The sequence below is a fragment of the Centruroides vittatus genome, unplaced genomic scaffold (assembly GCF_030686945.1).
Source record: "Centruroides vittatus isolate TY-2023 unplaced genomic scaffold, ASM3068694v2 contig_18, whole genome shotgun sequence".
Classification (NCBI taxonomy): Eukaryota; Metazoa; Arthropoda; class Arachnida; order Scorpiones; family Buthidae; genus Centruroides; species Centruroides vittatus.
The window spans coordinates 6250908-6267787 of record NW_027121101.1 but is presented as its reverse complement, the minus strand read 5'-3'; the positions used below and the strand labels follow the sequence as shown (position 1 = coordinate 6267787).

The 16880-nt window shown below is 30.5% G+C and overlaps 2 protein-coding genes across 2 annotated transcripts in view; one reads left to right on the top strand and one right to left on the bottom strand.

Moving 5' to 3' along the window:
- The window catches only part of LOC136969607 (kinesin-like protein CG14535), an 82134-nt gene extending 74146 nt beyond the window's left edge, over positions 1-7988 (top strand). Inside the window, 6 exon segments of the mRNA XM_067263840.1 lie at positions 139-225; positions 1059-1206; positions 2252-2414; positions 3846-6870; positions 6940-7292; positions 7390-7988. Of these exon segments, the coding sequence (XP_067119941.1) occupies positions 139-225; positions 1059-1206; positions 2252-2414; positions 3846-6870; positions 6940-7142 (3626 nt within the window). The 3' untranslated portion in view covers positions 7143-7292; positions 7390-7988.
- Positions 7989-8004: 16 nt separating this feature from the next.
- Positions 8005-16880, bottom strand: part of LOC136969633 (uridine diphosphate glucose pyrophosphatase NUDT14-like) — a 42506-nt gene continuing 33630 nt past the window's right edge. The window contains exons 3-5 of the mRNA XM_067263894.1: positions 9844-9908; positions 8744-8951; positions 8005-8398 (exon numbers count right to left, since the gene is read on the bottom strand). Of these exons, the coding sequence (XP_067119995.1) occupies positions 8152-8398; positions 8744-8951; positions 9844-9908 (520 nt within the window). The 3' untranslated portion in view covers positions 8005-8151. The remainder of the gene's footprint in view (positions 8399-8743; positions 8952-9843; positions 9909-16880) is intronic.

Genomic DNA, 16880 nt, shown 5'->3' with positions numbered 1-16880 from the left:
CATGACTTATTAAATCACCGACTCCTGTATGTTTATCTTTTCTCGAAAACCCATTGTTTAGTATGACTAGCAATAGGATATTGAGATGGCCAAGCACAAGTGCTATGTCAACACTGTTTGTGGTAATATCTGTTGCAGATGTGACTGACGAAGGACGAAATTCGCACTTTCTCTTCACTCTCCACGTCTACCAATACAGAGTAGAGAAGAGTGGAAAAGGAGGAGGTAAGTCTCTATTCACCCCTTTTTTTTTTTTTTAATTTAAATATAGTTATTCTGTTCCCTCTGCAACTATTGTAAACGTTTCTCAAACTTTCATATTCTTAATGACATTTCTTTTTTTTCTGCTTTTATCTGATTTATAACAATAGATAATTAACGACTTCATTTAAAAAGATTAGAGATCAATATTTCATAGATCGTTTGGGAATATATGGTGCTTTATGGCTCCCTTTTTCTTTGAAATAAAAATTGTCTAGCATAAATTCTTTATCCAGGACAAGATTTTTCGTCCATTACTTATCAGGTGTAGGTGATATTTCACAAATAGGGTGAAAAGATGAATTGCTAGGTAGACTATGTCGAAAAAGATATGAATGCAAAGCGAGATCGTAAAAAGTTTAAGTAGGTAAGAAGATAAAGATAAATGGATAATACCAAGAGGGACGAGATGAGATGGAGCAGGGACGTGAATAAGATTAAGATTGCATCAGATTTGTATAGTTGGAGACTTTAAAACGCTTCGAAAATTTTATCGAGAACCATTAATGATCACGAGTAGATATTTTATTTCGAGGAAATCGCCTTAATAAACTTTTCCTTATCAGAATATATCTGAATGGTTTTAATAATTACAAAACCAATGGGAAATTCGAAGGAAAAAAAATCTTAAAGAGCGTCTAGATATTTCGTTAATTAAATTATTAAAATTTCCGCTTTCGAATTAAATTTTAAACAAATCTAATAAATTGCACTTATTAAAAATATTTTTTCCTAATTAAGTTGGATATAGAAAAAAAATTAATTTATGAAATTATAATGCAATATCTTTATTTAAGTTGCTGGAGGTAGGAGTCGACTTCATCTCTTCGATTTGGGGAGTTGCGAAAAGCACTCCAGGCCCAGAGATGGCACTTGTCTGTCTTTGTCTGCATTGGGAAATGTCATCTTGGCTCTGTTCAATGGTCATAAGCACGTGCCTTACAAGTAAGTACCTTCTCCTAATGTTTCTTTTTTAATTAAATTGCAAAGACGACAAAGATGACGGTTGTAGGAAAGGATAGAGGTTTCTTCCAGCTACACCAGAGGGATGGTATGCGAAAATCGATCGTCACTCTGACTTTAAATTAGGATAAATTATCTGTTAGTATTAATTGTCCGACTAAAGTTTCTATTGGTTTGTAATTGAGTAGAGTCCGAATTATAATTTGGCATCGTTTTAAAAGTCATCTCTCCTACACTTGCTCTGCACATTTAACAACCGAACCGATCTTTCCAGACGAAAACCCTTAAATTCGCTTTTTAACCGCGCATTGTCTGCTTGTAACATTATCCCAGAGCACTTCAGACAGCACCATTTTTTTCTTTCTTGTAGGGTAGTCTCATCTCTCTCTATCCCGGACGCGCTCTGCATTATCGTGTTTAATTTCTTCAAGGGAATAAGCAGCAGGTCATAAAACTGCAACTATCACGTGGCTATATTGCATTCTTGTCATACACCGCTTTACCTGACAGTTTCCTTTAATAGAAACTACATTTAATTACCTCTCCACTCAACGGTATTAATGCTTTGGTACGGACCTACGACGTGAAACTATCCAAGCAAAAATAATACTTTCGTACAAATAATATTTTATGTCTCTACATAATGTTTGTTATGACGTTTGTTAGCGTTGTATTCAAAGATTTATTACACGAGTTTTGTACGGGGTAGATCCCTAAAATAAAAAACGTTAATGTCTTAAAGCCACAGTTTTCGGTGAAATGTTTTAAATTAAAAGCAAGAAAAACTGAGAATTTTAAAAATTCCTTAATTTTTTCTTACTATCTGCGACTGTAAGACTGATAGTAAAATATGGAGTTTGGAAATGGGAGATTTGACTTATAAGGCAAAAATCTCCTGTTTCCAACACAATCGGGATATTTTTCACCAAGAGCGCTTCCGCCAAACAAGATAAATATTAGGAGTATTTACTACACAATGCACGTATAAGTAACTGTGAATGAAAGTATTGTGTTGTTATTTCCCCAGAGACAGTAAACTGACCCAGCTTTTGAGAGAAGCCATGGGGAGTCTGACGTGTAGAGCTGCCATGATTGCCCATGTGTCCGCAGCCCCAACTCGATATTCTGAGACGCTCGCAACCATTCAATTCGCAGCCAGAATACATCGTATGAGGAGAAAGAAGTTGAAAGTAAGTAATATTATATTGCATTTTATATCTTATATTATATCATATTCTTATATATTCTCTCGTATATATACAAATATGGCTCGAAACTTGAAATATGTAGAATATGTAAATGTAAACGGAAACGAAATGTGCTCTGTTATAATTGAGATGTAAAATAAATTTTCGAATTTGTTCGAACAGATTTTTAAGAAATTTGATTTATTAAGAGAAAGTTTTTGAAAATGTTTCCTATCGTGTGATTCATGTTTTTTATTTCCAAGATAAATTATTGTCCTAACTTCATAAATCTGTTGTTATTTCGTGTGTTTCTAGATTTTATCGAATGTCTACTCTATCGTGGATGGATATAATTTGATCCGAGCAAATTGCTGAATTCGGTAGTGATTAATTATCCTTCCAGGATCTAGGATCATTTTAAATTGGAGTATCTACTATCGAATGCTTGAGTGTTTCTGCTCTATTCAAATTAGCAGTAAATGTCAAACAAAAACCTCATTTTTGACGTCTATTTAATTAGTATTTTAATTAGAATTTCTTTACTGTTAATGAATTCTGATTTTAACTAAAAATTAACTGTTAATCACTTTAATTTTGGTTCGCTACACGAGCTCGACCTCGAGTTAATTTCTTGCCGACCATATTAAGTTTAAGCTTTTGAATGTGGGAACTTAATAAATGCAATAAATTTATACCACTACACGTCGAATTGTATATTTTAAGAAAGACTTACTAGAACAAAAACGCTCTTTATTTAAATGCGAAGAATTACAACACAATGCTTATAATTTAAAACTTTAGAAACTCATTCGTTTTACGGTTTTGAATTTTAGTTGATGGGTTAAGTCGTAAATGACACTGTACGTAGGATTAAATCCAAGGCTTTTATGGGATTCATTCATATCCCAAAGGAATATTAAATGAGTACGAGTTATGAATTATAAATTATAATTATGAATTATAACTAAAATTATATTCAACATGTGCATATTCTACAGAATATAAAACTTTAAATACTTAGAAGAAAAGAATGATTTGTTTTACTTGTATCTGAAATTTCATCTTTTAAAATATGCATAAATTCTTGTATGTTTGTAATGATAACATTTAAATTCGGCTTTCTGATAAAATAATGAATTTTTATTGTGATGAAACATTTGAACGAATCCTCTGCCAAAACAAAATTTGTATCTCGTTTATCAGCGGTTTCTAGGACATAGAATACCATCAATCAAAAACAATGTGTCCGTTCTCTATAGCCATATTTATAAGACAGATCGTTTATTTGATCGATATGTTTGCCTGAATCAAACTGCCTACAAATTTAGTTCCGCACAAAGCTAATATCTACAAGAATTTAACACAGTAGTGATTAAAAATAATTTTAAAAAAATAAAATAAATATTAAACAAAAACATATTTGCATGTTTTCAGTATTCTGGTGCGGCTACTGGTGATAGTTTGGACGATAAAGTATGTCGACCCTATATTAGAATGCAAGCTGTGAGTGAAGACGGAATCAAATCTGGAAGTAGTGATCCTGATTATACATCGAGTAGCGAACAATCTTGTGATACGGTCATATACCTAGGAAACGGGGGAGTGCCATTAAGTGATCGTGAGGTGACGGATAACGAAGGGCCACCTGTGTCCTTACCAATAACGTCCAAGATGATGAAGACAAAACTTATCGAAACGGAAACGCATCGGCAACATCAATCGATAAAAAATCAGGAAGACACATCCACAAATAAGTCCGCTGCTAATTCATCTCCATCAAAACAACAAAGTAACACTAATCAAAATAAAGCTGGAACTAATAAAAACGTCGCCGTTAACAAACAATCGTTTCAAACAAGTAATGTTCAAGATGCGGAACAAAGTAACACATTATCAAAAGGAACTCCCAACCAAAATACCAGGAAATCAAGTGCCAAGCATCGTCCTAATCCAACAGCCAAACAAGACGGCAGCACCCAACCAGCTGAACAGAAAACTGCACCGAAAGATTCCACCAAACCTCAGAGCGATGAACTGTGGATAGATGGTCCGAGGTTTACTAAACCAAAATTTGATTCACGAACTCTACATCAGTTACAAAAAGAACAATGGGTCGATGGTCCCGGTATGTATGGTTACATGGACGATCATAAACAGAATATGATCAGAAGATGGGTGGAAGAACATTCTCATCATATCGGAAAACAACAAAAAGAAGTATGGATAGATTTTCCAAAATCTGCTAAAGTTCCTCAAACTGTTTCTGAAAGCGGCGATGTAAGCAAGTGCAAATCAGGTGATAGTGTAGATACAATGAGGCCAAGGCATCAGGATGGACAAAAAGATCAAAGACATCATAGAACGTGTTCCGAGCCGGATGTCACGGCTACAGTTCACTATACTGAAGGAGATGATGACAGTGCTAGCAATTCAGCCGATGTCGATGAGACAGACAATGAAGAGAACACAGAACTAAGCGCTTACGACGCGGAATTATCTGATCTTTGCATAAGTCATCAATACGAACCTCAGGATATAGAAGCTGCTTTACAAAAAGCTCAAATTTTGTTAGAATATGTCCAAAACGAGGGTGAACATGCTCTAGAAACCATCGAGGTATCAGAACCACACGAGCCCGTTCCTACGCAGGATTCTTGTCTCCAAGTCACTGAAGAAGATATTTTTGCAGCGTGTGGATATCAGGAAATCGAAAATCCCCTCCCTGAAGTCGATCAAGAGAGTTGCGAGGACAGACATCATCCATTAAGAATATTAAGCGAAGAAGATTTAAACTTGCCATCTTCATTTACTGATTCTGTAAGTATTGATTTCGAACGAATGTCAGATAAATGGAGATTATTACGGGAAATTCACGCTCGTAGAGAGAAAAAATTAGAAAGTAAGGCATTTGATGAATTGAATATGGCTGTGAGAAGCGATCTTTTAACAGAAAGATTACAAAGGTTAGCACATTTTCACGATCTCCCTCCGCAAATAAATTCAAGAGCGCACGAAGCCAAGAGTGGTGCATCGTCACCATCCAGCCAACCAACCAATTTACCAGTTCGCTCTACGCGATTAACTCTCTCAGAAATGCTTTATGGTAGCCACAGCGGTGAGGAATATGCCGAAAGTGATAACAACAGTATTCATAGTGAACCAGCTGATTTAGATTTCGATAAATACGACTATAAATTCAATATAAAACCTATGAATGGTTTAAAATTAGAAGCGTTTTATAACAAGATCCACAAAGTTCCAGCATTTCTTGAACATCATATTAAACCTATCCAAGCAGTATCTCCAACCTTAAATTCATCGAGATTTAATCTTCAAAAAGATGGAAACAAAAGTGATTATGCCCAATTGTCTTCTTTGCGGACATTGCATAGAACTGATGAGAACCACGACCATGGAAGAGAAAGTCCGTTTTCTAATCGTTTCACTTCACTAAGACATCCCGACGGTTCTTCTAATCCCAACCTCAATAAACATCCATCAATGTCTCAACTGTCATCTGAACAATCTTCTGGCAATAATTTGTTGAAATCCTCAACGTCAGATTTACGATCTCCTGGAAATGGTTCCAGTAATTCAGAGAGTGAAGAGGTGAGAGGTAATCTCCACAGAGAAATGTCCATAAATCTACATATTAACCCATTATCTCCTGATGCTTTAAAAGAAGATTTGGCTTTATACTGTGATAAAGAATTGGATACTAGTCAGACGGGTATGGCAAAATCTCTCAAATTATCTAGGTTAAAATTATCTGGATCTAGTCCTGAGAAAGGATCTAAAACAGATAATTCAAAAAATGGAAAATCACCTGGAAAACTACCTCAAAAATCTAGTCTTAACAATAGTAACAATAAATTAACGAAACAACAAAGTTGGGATTCTGGAGGAATTATCAAAAATGCTCGGTTGACCAATAGTAAATTAGCACCACACTCTAGCCCTACAAGTAGTTCTTCTGGGACATTAACTTGTTGTTCTGTGAAACCAAAAGACAGATCAGCTTCAACCAAGCACAAACATATTAAAGAAGGACGATGTGAAAGAACCTACCGAGCAGGAAGAGAGATGGCAAGGAGTGCTTCTTCACAAAGCAATGCTCTTAGAGAACGAGAAACTGCAATTTTGGATACATCTGATGATCAAATCCTTAGCAGCAAAATATCTTCGCCGAGCAGTCTTCCATCCCCATATTTAAAGGTTACTAGAGCTCAAGTAGTACCTCATTCCAGTAGTGATACAAGTTCTGACATGTTAGATACAGAACAGTTGCTAGTAAAATGTACTAAAGTTCAACAATGTTCTGGAACTAGCAGTGGTTATGAAAGCATGATGAGAGACAGTGAAGGTACACCTCTTTCATCTTCTAGTCAAGAATCTGGCATAGAAGATAATAGAGATGGGGAAATAAGTGGGAGAAAAGGATCCAGAAAAAAAGGTCAAAGTAAGTAAAACAAATTAAATTTATATAACAATAAAATTGAACAGATGTATATTTAATGTGTTACTTTAGGTTCTGGTCGACGCAGTCAATCTGTACCTGCTCCCTCACCCACCTCACCAGCAAGATGCCCCCATGCACCCCATACTGTCAATCAACAGCCAGTTCCTCTCCGTGTAGCACACATTCAAAGGTGGAATGGTAGAGTAAGAAAATCAGATGAGGAAGTGTGTTGCACTGGATTGTTATGTTGCAGGTTAATGGATTTTTATTGAGTATTAATGTTGACAACTGTCCTTTTGAATCCCCAATTGTCTATCTTATCCTGCAAAGTTTCAAATCATTGTTGCTCTTCAAATGTCTCGTTTGAATATAAAAATTTGTAATACAGTCAGCTGCATCAATTAAATGTAGAGCTCTAAATGGTGAGTTTTCTAATTTGATTTCTGTATTTATAAATTCATAAAATTACATTCATTCATTATAATTATAATATTAAAGATAGTATTTTGTCATTTTCAGGTAGCAGGAAAAAATTTATGGAATTCTGCTAACTTAGTAGCTCAAAAATCATAAATGAAAATGTACAGTTCCAACCAATGTACCTACTGTTGTGTGTCTCTGTGATCCACAAGTTTGAGGATTTATAGTTCTCTAATCCTAAGAAGTCATCCATCTTCCTGGTGTGGTTTTTCACACTTTTCCTTTTTAACCAGAACAATTTCGAGAGTTTTTATTTCTACAATTTTTTAATTAAATGAACAAAACTTTTTTCTAAAATCATTATATTGTTAAAACATATGCAGGGTAAAAAAGCTACACATCTGTAGATCAAAGTTAGTTGAATTCACAGAAAAGAATTTTTGTAAAGTATCCTGTGGTATTTATTTATTTAAGAAAAAATTTGTATATTATGGAACAAAAGCATTTGGCAGATGTGGGCACCAGTGCCTTTAATAATTATTATAGGATTGAATATGTACAAACTTGTACAAAAATATATTACTTAGTTTTGTAATTAAATATGCCAAGTGCTTACAGTATTACTGGTAATCATATTATTGTTGGTTCAGTTTTCCACATCACCATTGGTATATAGTTCATATAAAGATTTTGTTGTTGCAATCACAATTGAAATCATCTTTAAATAAAAAATTTATTGTGAAATACAGGACTTAGTAATTAGTATACATTTGATTTAATTGTATTTATATAATTTTTAATTTTACATTAATATTTACAAATATATTACATCAAAAAAACAAAATTCTAATATATTAATTATTATAGTTTTGGAAGATGCTTAAAATTCATTTTTTTATCAAAAAACCACATAAGTGCAAATAGCAATGATACTGGTCTTGGAACCATTTCGTCATAAATCAACTGATGTGCCTCTGATAAAGGCAATTCAATTACTTCAATATACTCTCCCTCCTGACTGTTTCCACCTCCCTGGTGAGTTTTCATAGCATTTGTCACTTCAGCATAAAACAATGTTTGCAGTGAACCGGTAATCCCTACTCCAGATCTGCAAATAAAAATATTAATTCATGCATTTGTATACCTTATATACATTAATACTTAATAGAATATTGATAAACTTAAATTTTATTTAAAAACTTAGAAATACTTTTGATAAAAACAAATTATTACACTTTATCAATTTTATTAGGAAAGTTAAAAAATGAAAAGAAATAGATAAAATTTTAAAAATTGATAAATGATTTTCAGCAGAAAGTTTTAATTTACTTCCTTTTTAATTTAAGAGAATATTGTAAAAAATAGATTTTTTTTAATTACATATATTTTTTTTATTGATTTATATAACCCAGAACATTTCTTTCTATGACAATTTGACCAGAATTTTTCTTACCTAAATGATGTAATTTTTTCTATGTTTGATAATGGCACATCAAAACCACACTCTTCCCACATTTCTTCTTTTACAATTTCTTCTAAAGACTGGTCTTTATCTACAATACCAGCACATAACTCTAATGTCACACCAAGTGTTCCAGGATATTTTTTTGTATCAATGGAATCTTTACATTCATCAAGAGGTATTTCTCTGTAATAAACAGCTGTTCAACATTAAAAATACATATTAATTCATTATCCATTAATTCTAACATTTTTAAAATATTTATTTTATGAATTTAGAAAATTTTTTGTCACATTTAAATTATTTTAATTATAAAATCATTATATTTAATTTTTTAAGAAAATAAATTTTATAATCTTATTATCTATTAATTTATTAAATCTAAAGATAATTAGATAAATATTAATATAAAAATAAACCTGTTTTGATTTAAATATCTGTTTAATTTCAAATCTATTAAATGTACATTTATAAACTCAAATAACCCAGTTTAAAATTTATTTTGAAAGCTTTTAAACAAAATTTATCATATTTTTTGGTCTGTTGGTAAACTAGAAATGAATACAATTTTCCATTAAAAAAATTTATTAACTTTTATCTGAAAGGAATGATGTAAGTTATTTTGAAAACAAACTGTCTGTTCAAATTATTAATTGAATACAAGATATTGTATGTCATGTGTACAAAACTCTAATCACAAATAAAAGCATTCCAGAATTACACCACATACCACTGCATACATCAGTAGCACAGACAGAAAAACCCTCCACAGGGAGATTGATCATTTGGATCCTTGATAAAAGTCAGCTGAACATTGTGCTGGGTTATCGGTTGCTATAGTAACCAACCTGGCAAAATTCCCTTGGCTGTTCTGAGATGTACTGCATTTTTATAGCAAATGTCTTTTTACAGTTGCTATCTGATATGTACTTTTTTTTTATGTATTTCCAAATGGATATGTGCAAAGTAAAATTTCATTCACCTAATACTAAAAATTAATATTTATATTCAGATAGTCTTTCTAAACAACAAAATATAATGGATAGAATTATATAATTATCCTTTTATATAATTACAAATTAATAAATTACCTGGTCGGAACTGCTTGACAAACACTAAACTTTTCTTATCAATGTTGAATATAACAACAGCCACACTGAAAAATTTAATTTAAAATTTGTTGTTAAAAATTAAAGAAATAAATAAATCTTAAATTACATTCTTTAAATTTTCTATACCACTACTGATATATGTATTTTTAATAACAAAAAGTTTTCACACAGTTTGACGAAAGCACAGTAAACATACTTGTTTCATGCATAATACATTACATTCAACTCAATTTATTTTAATGGCAAATTTATAAAACACTATTATTTACTTATGCAACATGCATTTAAAATTCTCATTTATTTTCAATAATACTTTGTATACAATATAAATTTATTAACAATTTTTTGAAAACTTCAATTTTTTAAACAATATTTCTTAAAACAATTTACCATAAAAGAAAATTTATACACCATGTTAAAAAAAGAAAAGAGTTTTTTTTATTTTAATATGGTTTAAAAGCAATACTATACTTTCTTAAGATAAATGACAATTAAATATCAATGTATATACATATACAGGAATATAGCCACATGGAAGTATTTCCCATAATATGGTTCTTTCACTCTCCACTACCTCCCAACTTGAGTTTAAAAGTAAACAATATTAAAAAAAAAATGTCTCAAGCAGTTGACCACTGGATGAAATAAAAAGACAGGCACATCAGAATTAAATAGTAGACTACATAAACATCCACAAGGTAAAGAATAAACTTCAATATTTGTTCTTATTCAGCCTTTTCTTTTTGTTTTATTGAGTACTTCATGAGTATCATTGGTTTGTATATAGCTTGCATATGACAAGCAAGGATTTAACATATCATTAAGGTAGCTTCTTAAACAATGTGTTGCTAGCAATTTTATGATAATACTTGCAAGTATTATCTATGCTAATACTAGCAAGCCATAGTTATGTGGATAACTCATACTCAAATTTCTGGTTACATTCCTGCAGGGGTATGCATGGTGTGTGCAGAGTACAGCTGCACCCCCTTCTGAGGGTTTTTTCCAGGAACTAAAAAAATTTTATAAGACATATGGCATATTGTTTCCTTTCTGTACCCCTCTAAAGATTTTTGCATTCACTATTGCATACCTGATAAGCTAAAAATCAAAGCTATAACAGCAATGCAAAATATTTTTAGTAATTATTCAATAATAAATGATTTTCAATAACACACAAAATTTAAATCAATTATCAAAGTAACAACTTAAATTCTATAAGCAACTATCAGATGAGCCTGACATTGCTTGGGCAAAAAATCACAACAAAGATTAAGATTATTAGATTATTTCATACTTCTAACCCTTCTATTCTATTATATTATAGTACAGTAGAGCATCGATTATCCGACTTAATTGGGGACTGGGGTTGGTCGGATAACTGAAAAGTCAGATAACCGAAAAGTATGAAAAAATACATTATTAGTATAGTGTATTAGGCCTGGTTTAAATACTAGCCTCCCTTTCATGGTCAAGCCAGTGCTGCCAGCTAAGACATGCAAAAATTTAACAAAAATAATATTAAAGTAGCCAAGACATAACCAAATATTGTAGCGCCACATCACTAGCGGACATTTGAATTTGCTGACTAAAACGCGGTCGGTTAACCGATAAGTCGGTTAATGGGGGGTCGGATAATCGATGCTCTACTGTATTTAGTTTATATTTACAAATGTTATCTTATGTAAGAGTTTATCACATTGAGTGCTCAATTTAACACGTTTTAAAAATATGTTAGATTGATCACTTGGTGTGATAAACCCTTGCATAAGATAACCTTTGTAGTTATGTAAATTAAATGCTATGATATAACAAACATTAAAATGTAAACCATGTAAAGAGTTTGTTTATTTTAGCCTACCATTGTCATATTTATCTTGATACTTGGATGGTATGAAATGGTACAATTTCATGGGTCAAGTAGACACCAGTTGAAAATACAATATCTTAAATTCTTTAAGATATATTTCTTTTTACCTAATGTTAACTCTAAGAAACTGTACCATTCACAGCCAAATATCAAATGGTAATCTTTCAATGAATCAAATTTCGTAAAAAATGGACCAAATATTTAAACTCAGCACTCTTGAAAATCACTTAAAACATATATTGTGCTCACCAGTAACCTCGTATTATGTAATTTTCTTATTCAAATGCTACCATACCTCTGGTCTGATAGAAAGAAGGGACTGTCGTGGTAGGAGATTGAAGTAATTGAACCGAAAGTAGTCATTGACCTCCTTCCAGAAGAGAGGATGGTCAATGACTGCTAATTAATACTGGCTTACTATTAATATTTGAAAAGTGATTCTTGTTAGACAGGTTGTGATGGTCCCACATGTGATCAAAGTTGCTATCTTAACTTCATATAAAACTTGTTTAAATAAAAAAATCTTGTAAAAATGCTAGAATAATTCATTTTGTGTGTTTAAATTTTAGCAACATATTGTATAAACTACATGGAAAGTATGTTCTTGTAAATATTGCATTTATAGAAAAGTTATTGGGCTGCAATTTGAAAAAAACTGTTGTCGAAATTTATAAGTCTACAACTAAGGACGAACAGACAGTTAAACGTATCTGCCTGTCTATCTGTTAATCTCAAGAAAGGAGTTAGATGAAAGTCGAGACCAGATGTGGAAAGCTTAGGGACAGATGGCCCAGATTAACTATATACAAACTTCCAATTTGGAACGGAAGTCATGTTACTTCGATTCAAAATTTTCCCTGAAATGGAGTAGGATAGATGACCAGCATGACTCTATTTCTAACAGGAAAAGTATGATGTACAGGGGCAAGACCACCACTAAAAGAACTGAAAACATTTTGACAATGTCACAATAAATAATCGCTCATCAGGATTAGTTTGGTTTATTTGGTTACGGCAACGTGACACGTGAGCGATCTACTGAGGGGATGCATCCCAGGAAGAGTTTTGTGGGAAGCTGGACCCTATTTAGGTGTTATTAATGTGAAGAAAACCCAGAAAACTCCACATGGCCAACAAGTTGGCCATTCTGTAACCCAAGACTAACTACTAGAGTTTGGTGGTTTTATGCACTTGGTTACTGGAGGGTACTTATCAAAATTAAAAAAGTTCCATTCAGAAATGAAAAAATCTAAGTTGTTAGATGTGGAAAATTAAATACTTATATCCTTACTATAGACCAGTGGTATTCAAACATTTTAACAGTGCGACCCCAAGGTAATTTTCCGTGACCCCAAATGGGGTCGCGACCCATAGAGTGAATACCACTGCTATACACTTTTCACAGGGTAACATTTTCGATTCCACACAGGCAATTGCTACATGCTACATGTGTTGCAGTAATTACCGTATTTTACAGACTATAAGACGCACTTTTTTCTTCGAAAAATTGCCTCCAAAATTCAGGTGCGTCTTATAGTCCGTAGCGTCTTATAGGTACTTTTTTAAAAAATTGCTTAAAAAATAAGGTGCGACTTATAGTCCATAAAATACGGTAAGTGAATATAATATATATTTTTAAAAATTATATCCTTTTTTATAAGAAATATATTTAGTTTTTATTATTTTGTTAAGTTTTTTGCCAATAGATGGTGCTACATGTAAATCAGCAAACCATTACAAGTTTATTGATTTACAGAAATTTAATAGATATTTTTGGGTGGGCTGTATGTCATTAATTAAGTTAGAAATATGTAAATATAACTGCTGAGTTTCATAACAATTGGTTGAACGGCCTAGGTGTGTATAGCGAACAAACAAACAAAGAAACATCCTCATTTATATATATATATAAATGAAAATAAATACACTACATTTTTAGGCATCTTATTCATGTGCATTGAGGAATTATTCAATATTTTTTAATAGTAACTATTTTTCTTTGTCTATTTCATTCATTAAAAATATAAATTTTACTTTATTGTATTTTATAAGTAAAAAAGGAGCTATTGCAAGTACAAGCAGTTTTTCCAGTTCTAATTTTCTAAAATACCTCTCTATCTGTTAGTTTTTTAATACTTATCTATTAAGTTTAAAAAACTGGCATAATTTCTAATAATTTTTTCAGATAAAAATTATTAATAAAACCTAACAATAATAAGAAGAATGAATTATAAGCATTCAAACTAAGGATAACAATTTAGGGAGAGGAAAATTAAAATGAACAAAATAGTTTGAAAGTTTGATTAGAAAATTTTTTGCCTTTTATAAAAATTCACAATCAAATTTCAAAATATAATTTATTATTATTTTTAATTTTTGGAATATTTTATTTCATTATAAAACAAATGGCAATTCTGAAAGTAAATTATTTTTGGTTATTGAATATAAGAATTGAAAATGAATAGGTTATTGAATAAGAATTCTTATATTCAATAACCCATTCATTTCCCAATCTATTCTATCATAGCAATGGCTTCACATTAATGGATATAGCATGTTTTTACATCTTTTTATTTTGATAAGAATCTGAACTCCACCATGTTCATATACACCATTTGATTAATTTTATGGATTTTGTTCTGATTATTTTTCAATTTATTTCCCTTATATTTATTTCAAACATTTCTGTAAAATCAAACATCATTACTTTATTTAATCAAGCTGTCAATTGATTTATTCATGTTAATAAATACAAATTAAATTAACACATATTTATTAATTATTTTTTTTATAATGGAAACAGGAAGAATCCATTGCATATAACTTTGATGAATTTAATTTATATAAAAGTTGATATATAGATCATGCATGAAAGTAAAATTAAAAATTTTGTAAGAATGATATAGTTTGCATAATTTCTATTACAAAAATATAATAAAGACACATGAAAATAAAGATTTCCATTTCTGATGTTTGCCAACACTAAATAATTCCAATGTTTTTACCCCCATCTACTTTGGCCCTTTAGTACTCTCAGAATGGAAAAGGGCCTAAACCTCAAAAAAATAAAACAAACTTTTTCTATATTATTACGTAATGATATCCGTATATATTAAACAAATGTCCAAAATGACCAATATCATAATTCTTTATTCAATCAAATATAGTTCATCATCAGTAAGGATATGATTTCATTAAATATAATTTTATTTGTAATTAGTTGCATTGACTAATACAAATCAAATTAAAGTTTAAAATGAAAAATAAACCTTAATATAATTTCAAGCTATTAAAATATTTTGAAATCATTAAAAAGAAAACGAAATTCCACTAAATCCATTATAAATTAAGTGCAATAAGTTATGAGACTTAAATGTCAATAGTTTCATTGTGCACAAATAAACCCAAACTGGAAACCAAATTAATGAATATAATAATCATAAGATTCCAGCAGAATTCAATTCAATAAAACTAATGTTTTCAACCATATCTTAATGGTCATCTTCAGGTACATCTTTAGAATGATTGAATAGAACATAATTCAAAAATAGAACATTTAGGATGTTGGATCATTTGAACAGAGCACATGCACAAAGATTTTTTTTTTTTACAATTAGAATGAATAGAATGAATGCAAATGTATTTTATGATTGATATCAAATGAGACAAATATATAGAATATGAGGTCTGTTCAAAAAATAACCAAACTTTATTCATTCATTCTAAAGATGTACCTGAAGATGACTATTAAAATATGGTTGAAATTGTTAGTTTTATTATATTGAATTCTGCTGGAATCTTATGGTTATTGTGTTCATTTCATTGTTTTATATTGAATAACTTTGAACATAATTTTATATGAATATCAATAATTTGATAATACATTTGTTTCATTTAAAAACAATTTTTAATTAGATAGAAATTTATATATCTAAAAGATTATCTATTCTAAACTAAAAATTACTCCATGATTGTATTGAAGATATTTCAAAATTATAAATAAAAATTGCATGTTTTGAGTAAAAAACAAAAAGCTATTCTTGAAGAACTGTAAAGAAAACTAAAAATAATACATAATGAAATAAGAATACTTTATATCTTTTATATTTGCATTATATTGCATTAAAAAATTTTTAATACTTTTCAGTAGTAGTAAATTAATTCTCAGTAAACCATATTATTATTTCTTTTTATTAATAATAGATATATAAAATTATAAATGCTCAACAAAACATTATTTGATTAAAAAAACTATAACTCAAAAATACACTAGAAATCAAAATCATATCATATAATTAACAGTTGCAATAGAATCTTGATTATCAAGACACTGTTTAACTGAGGTCCTGCATTCTCTGAGGAAAACTTGAAGTGAATATACTACTTTTCTTTTAAAGTAATTCAGAAAAAAAAGTTTAAAAACAATAACACACATTAAAAATGATTTGTTTCTGTTACCTTTTATCATTTAACTTCAATGTGAGAAAATAATTCATATTAAAATTTAACTACAATAATATACACATTTTTATTCTTAAAATCATCTTTTTTTTTATTAGTTGGTACAGAAAATCATAAATAATGCATATATATATATATATCAAATAATTATTTAAATAATAATAACTTAAATAAATTTTAACTTACTTTCTGTAATTTATGAGCTTACTAATGGTATAGGTTTGTTAACTAACCCATGTTATATTGATATGATACAGTGGCGTGGCGTAGCGTAGTGGGGGCGGCCTGCCCCAGGGGGCACTTTTAGGGGGTGGCAAAATTTCACAATAAATAATAATATCTTGTAAAAATTTGAACCATTTCATTTCATATTTTTGTTACACCTATGATTCGGACCGATTGAAATGAGCACGGAATTTTTCATTACTTATACCTAAATAAGGGGGTGGCGAAATTTTCCTCCACCTCGGGTGGCTGACACCCATGCTACGCCACTGATATGATATATTAAAGATTGACTTTTTATTCTATGATGATGATGTATAAAATCAATAAATTTAAAAATTGTTTAACATGATACAATTAAAATTTAAATATTGCTCAAGTTCAATTAAAGATTGATATTTATATGCCAATCTTCATGAAAATTAAGAAGAAAGTACTATAAAACTGCACCAAAGTAATC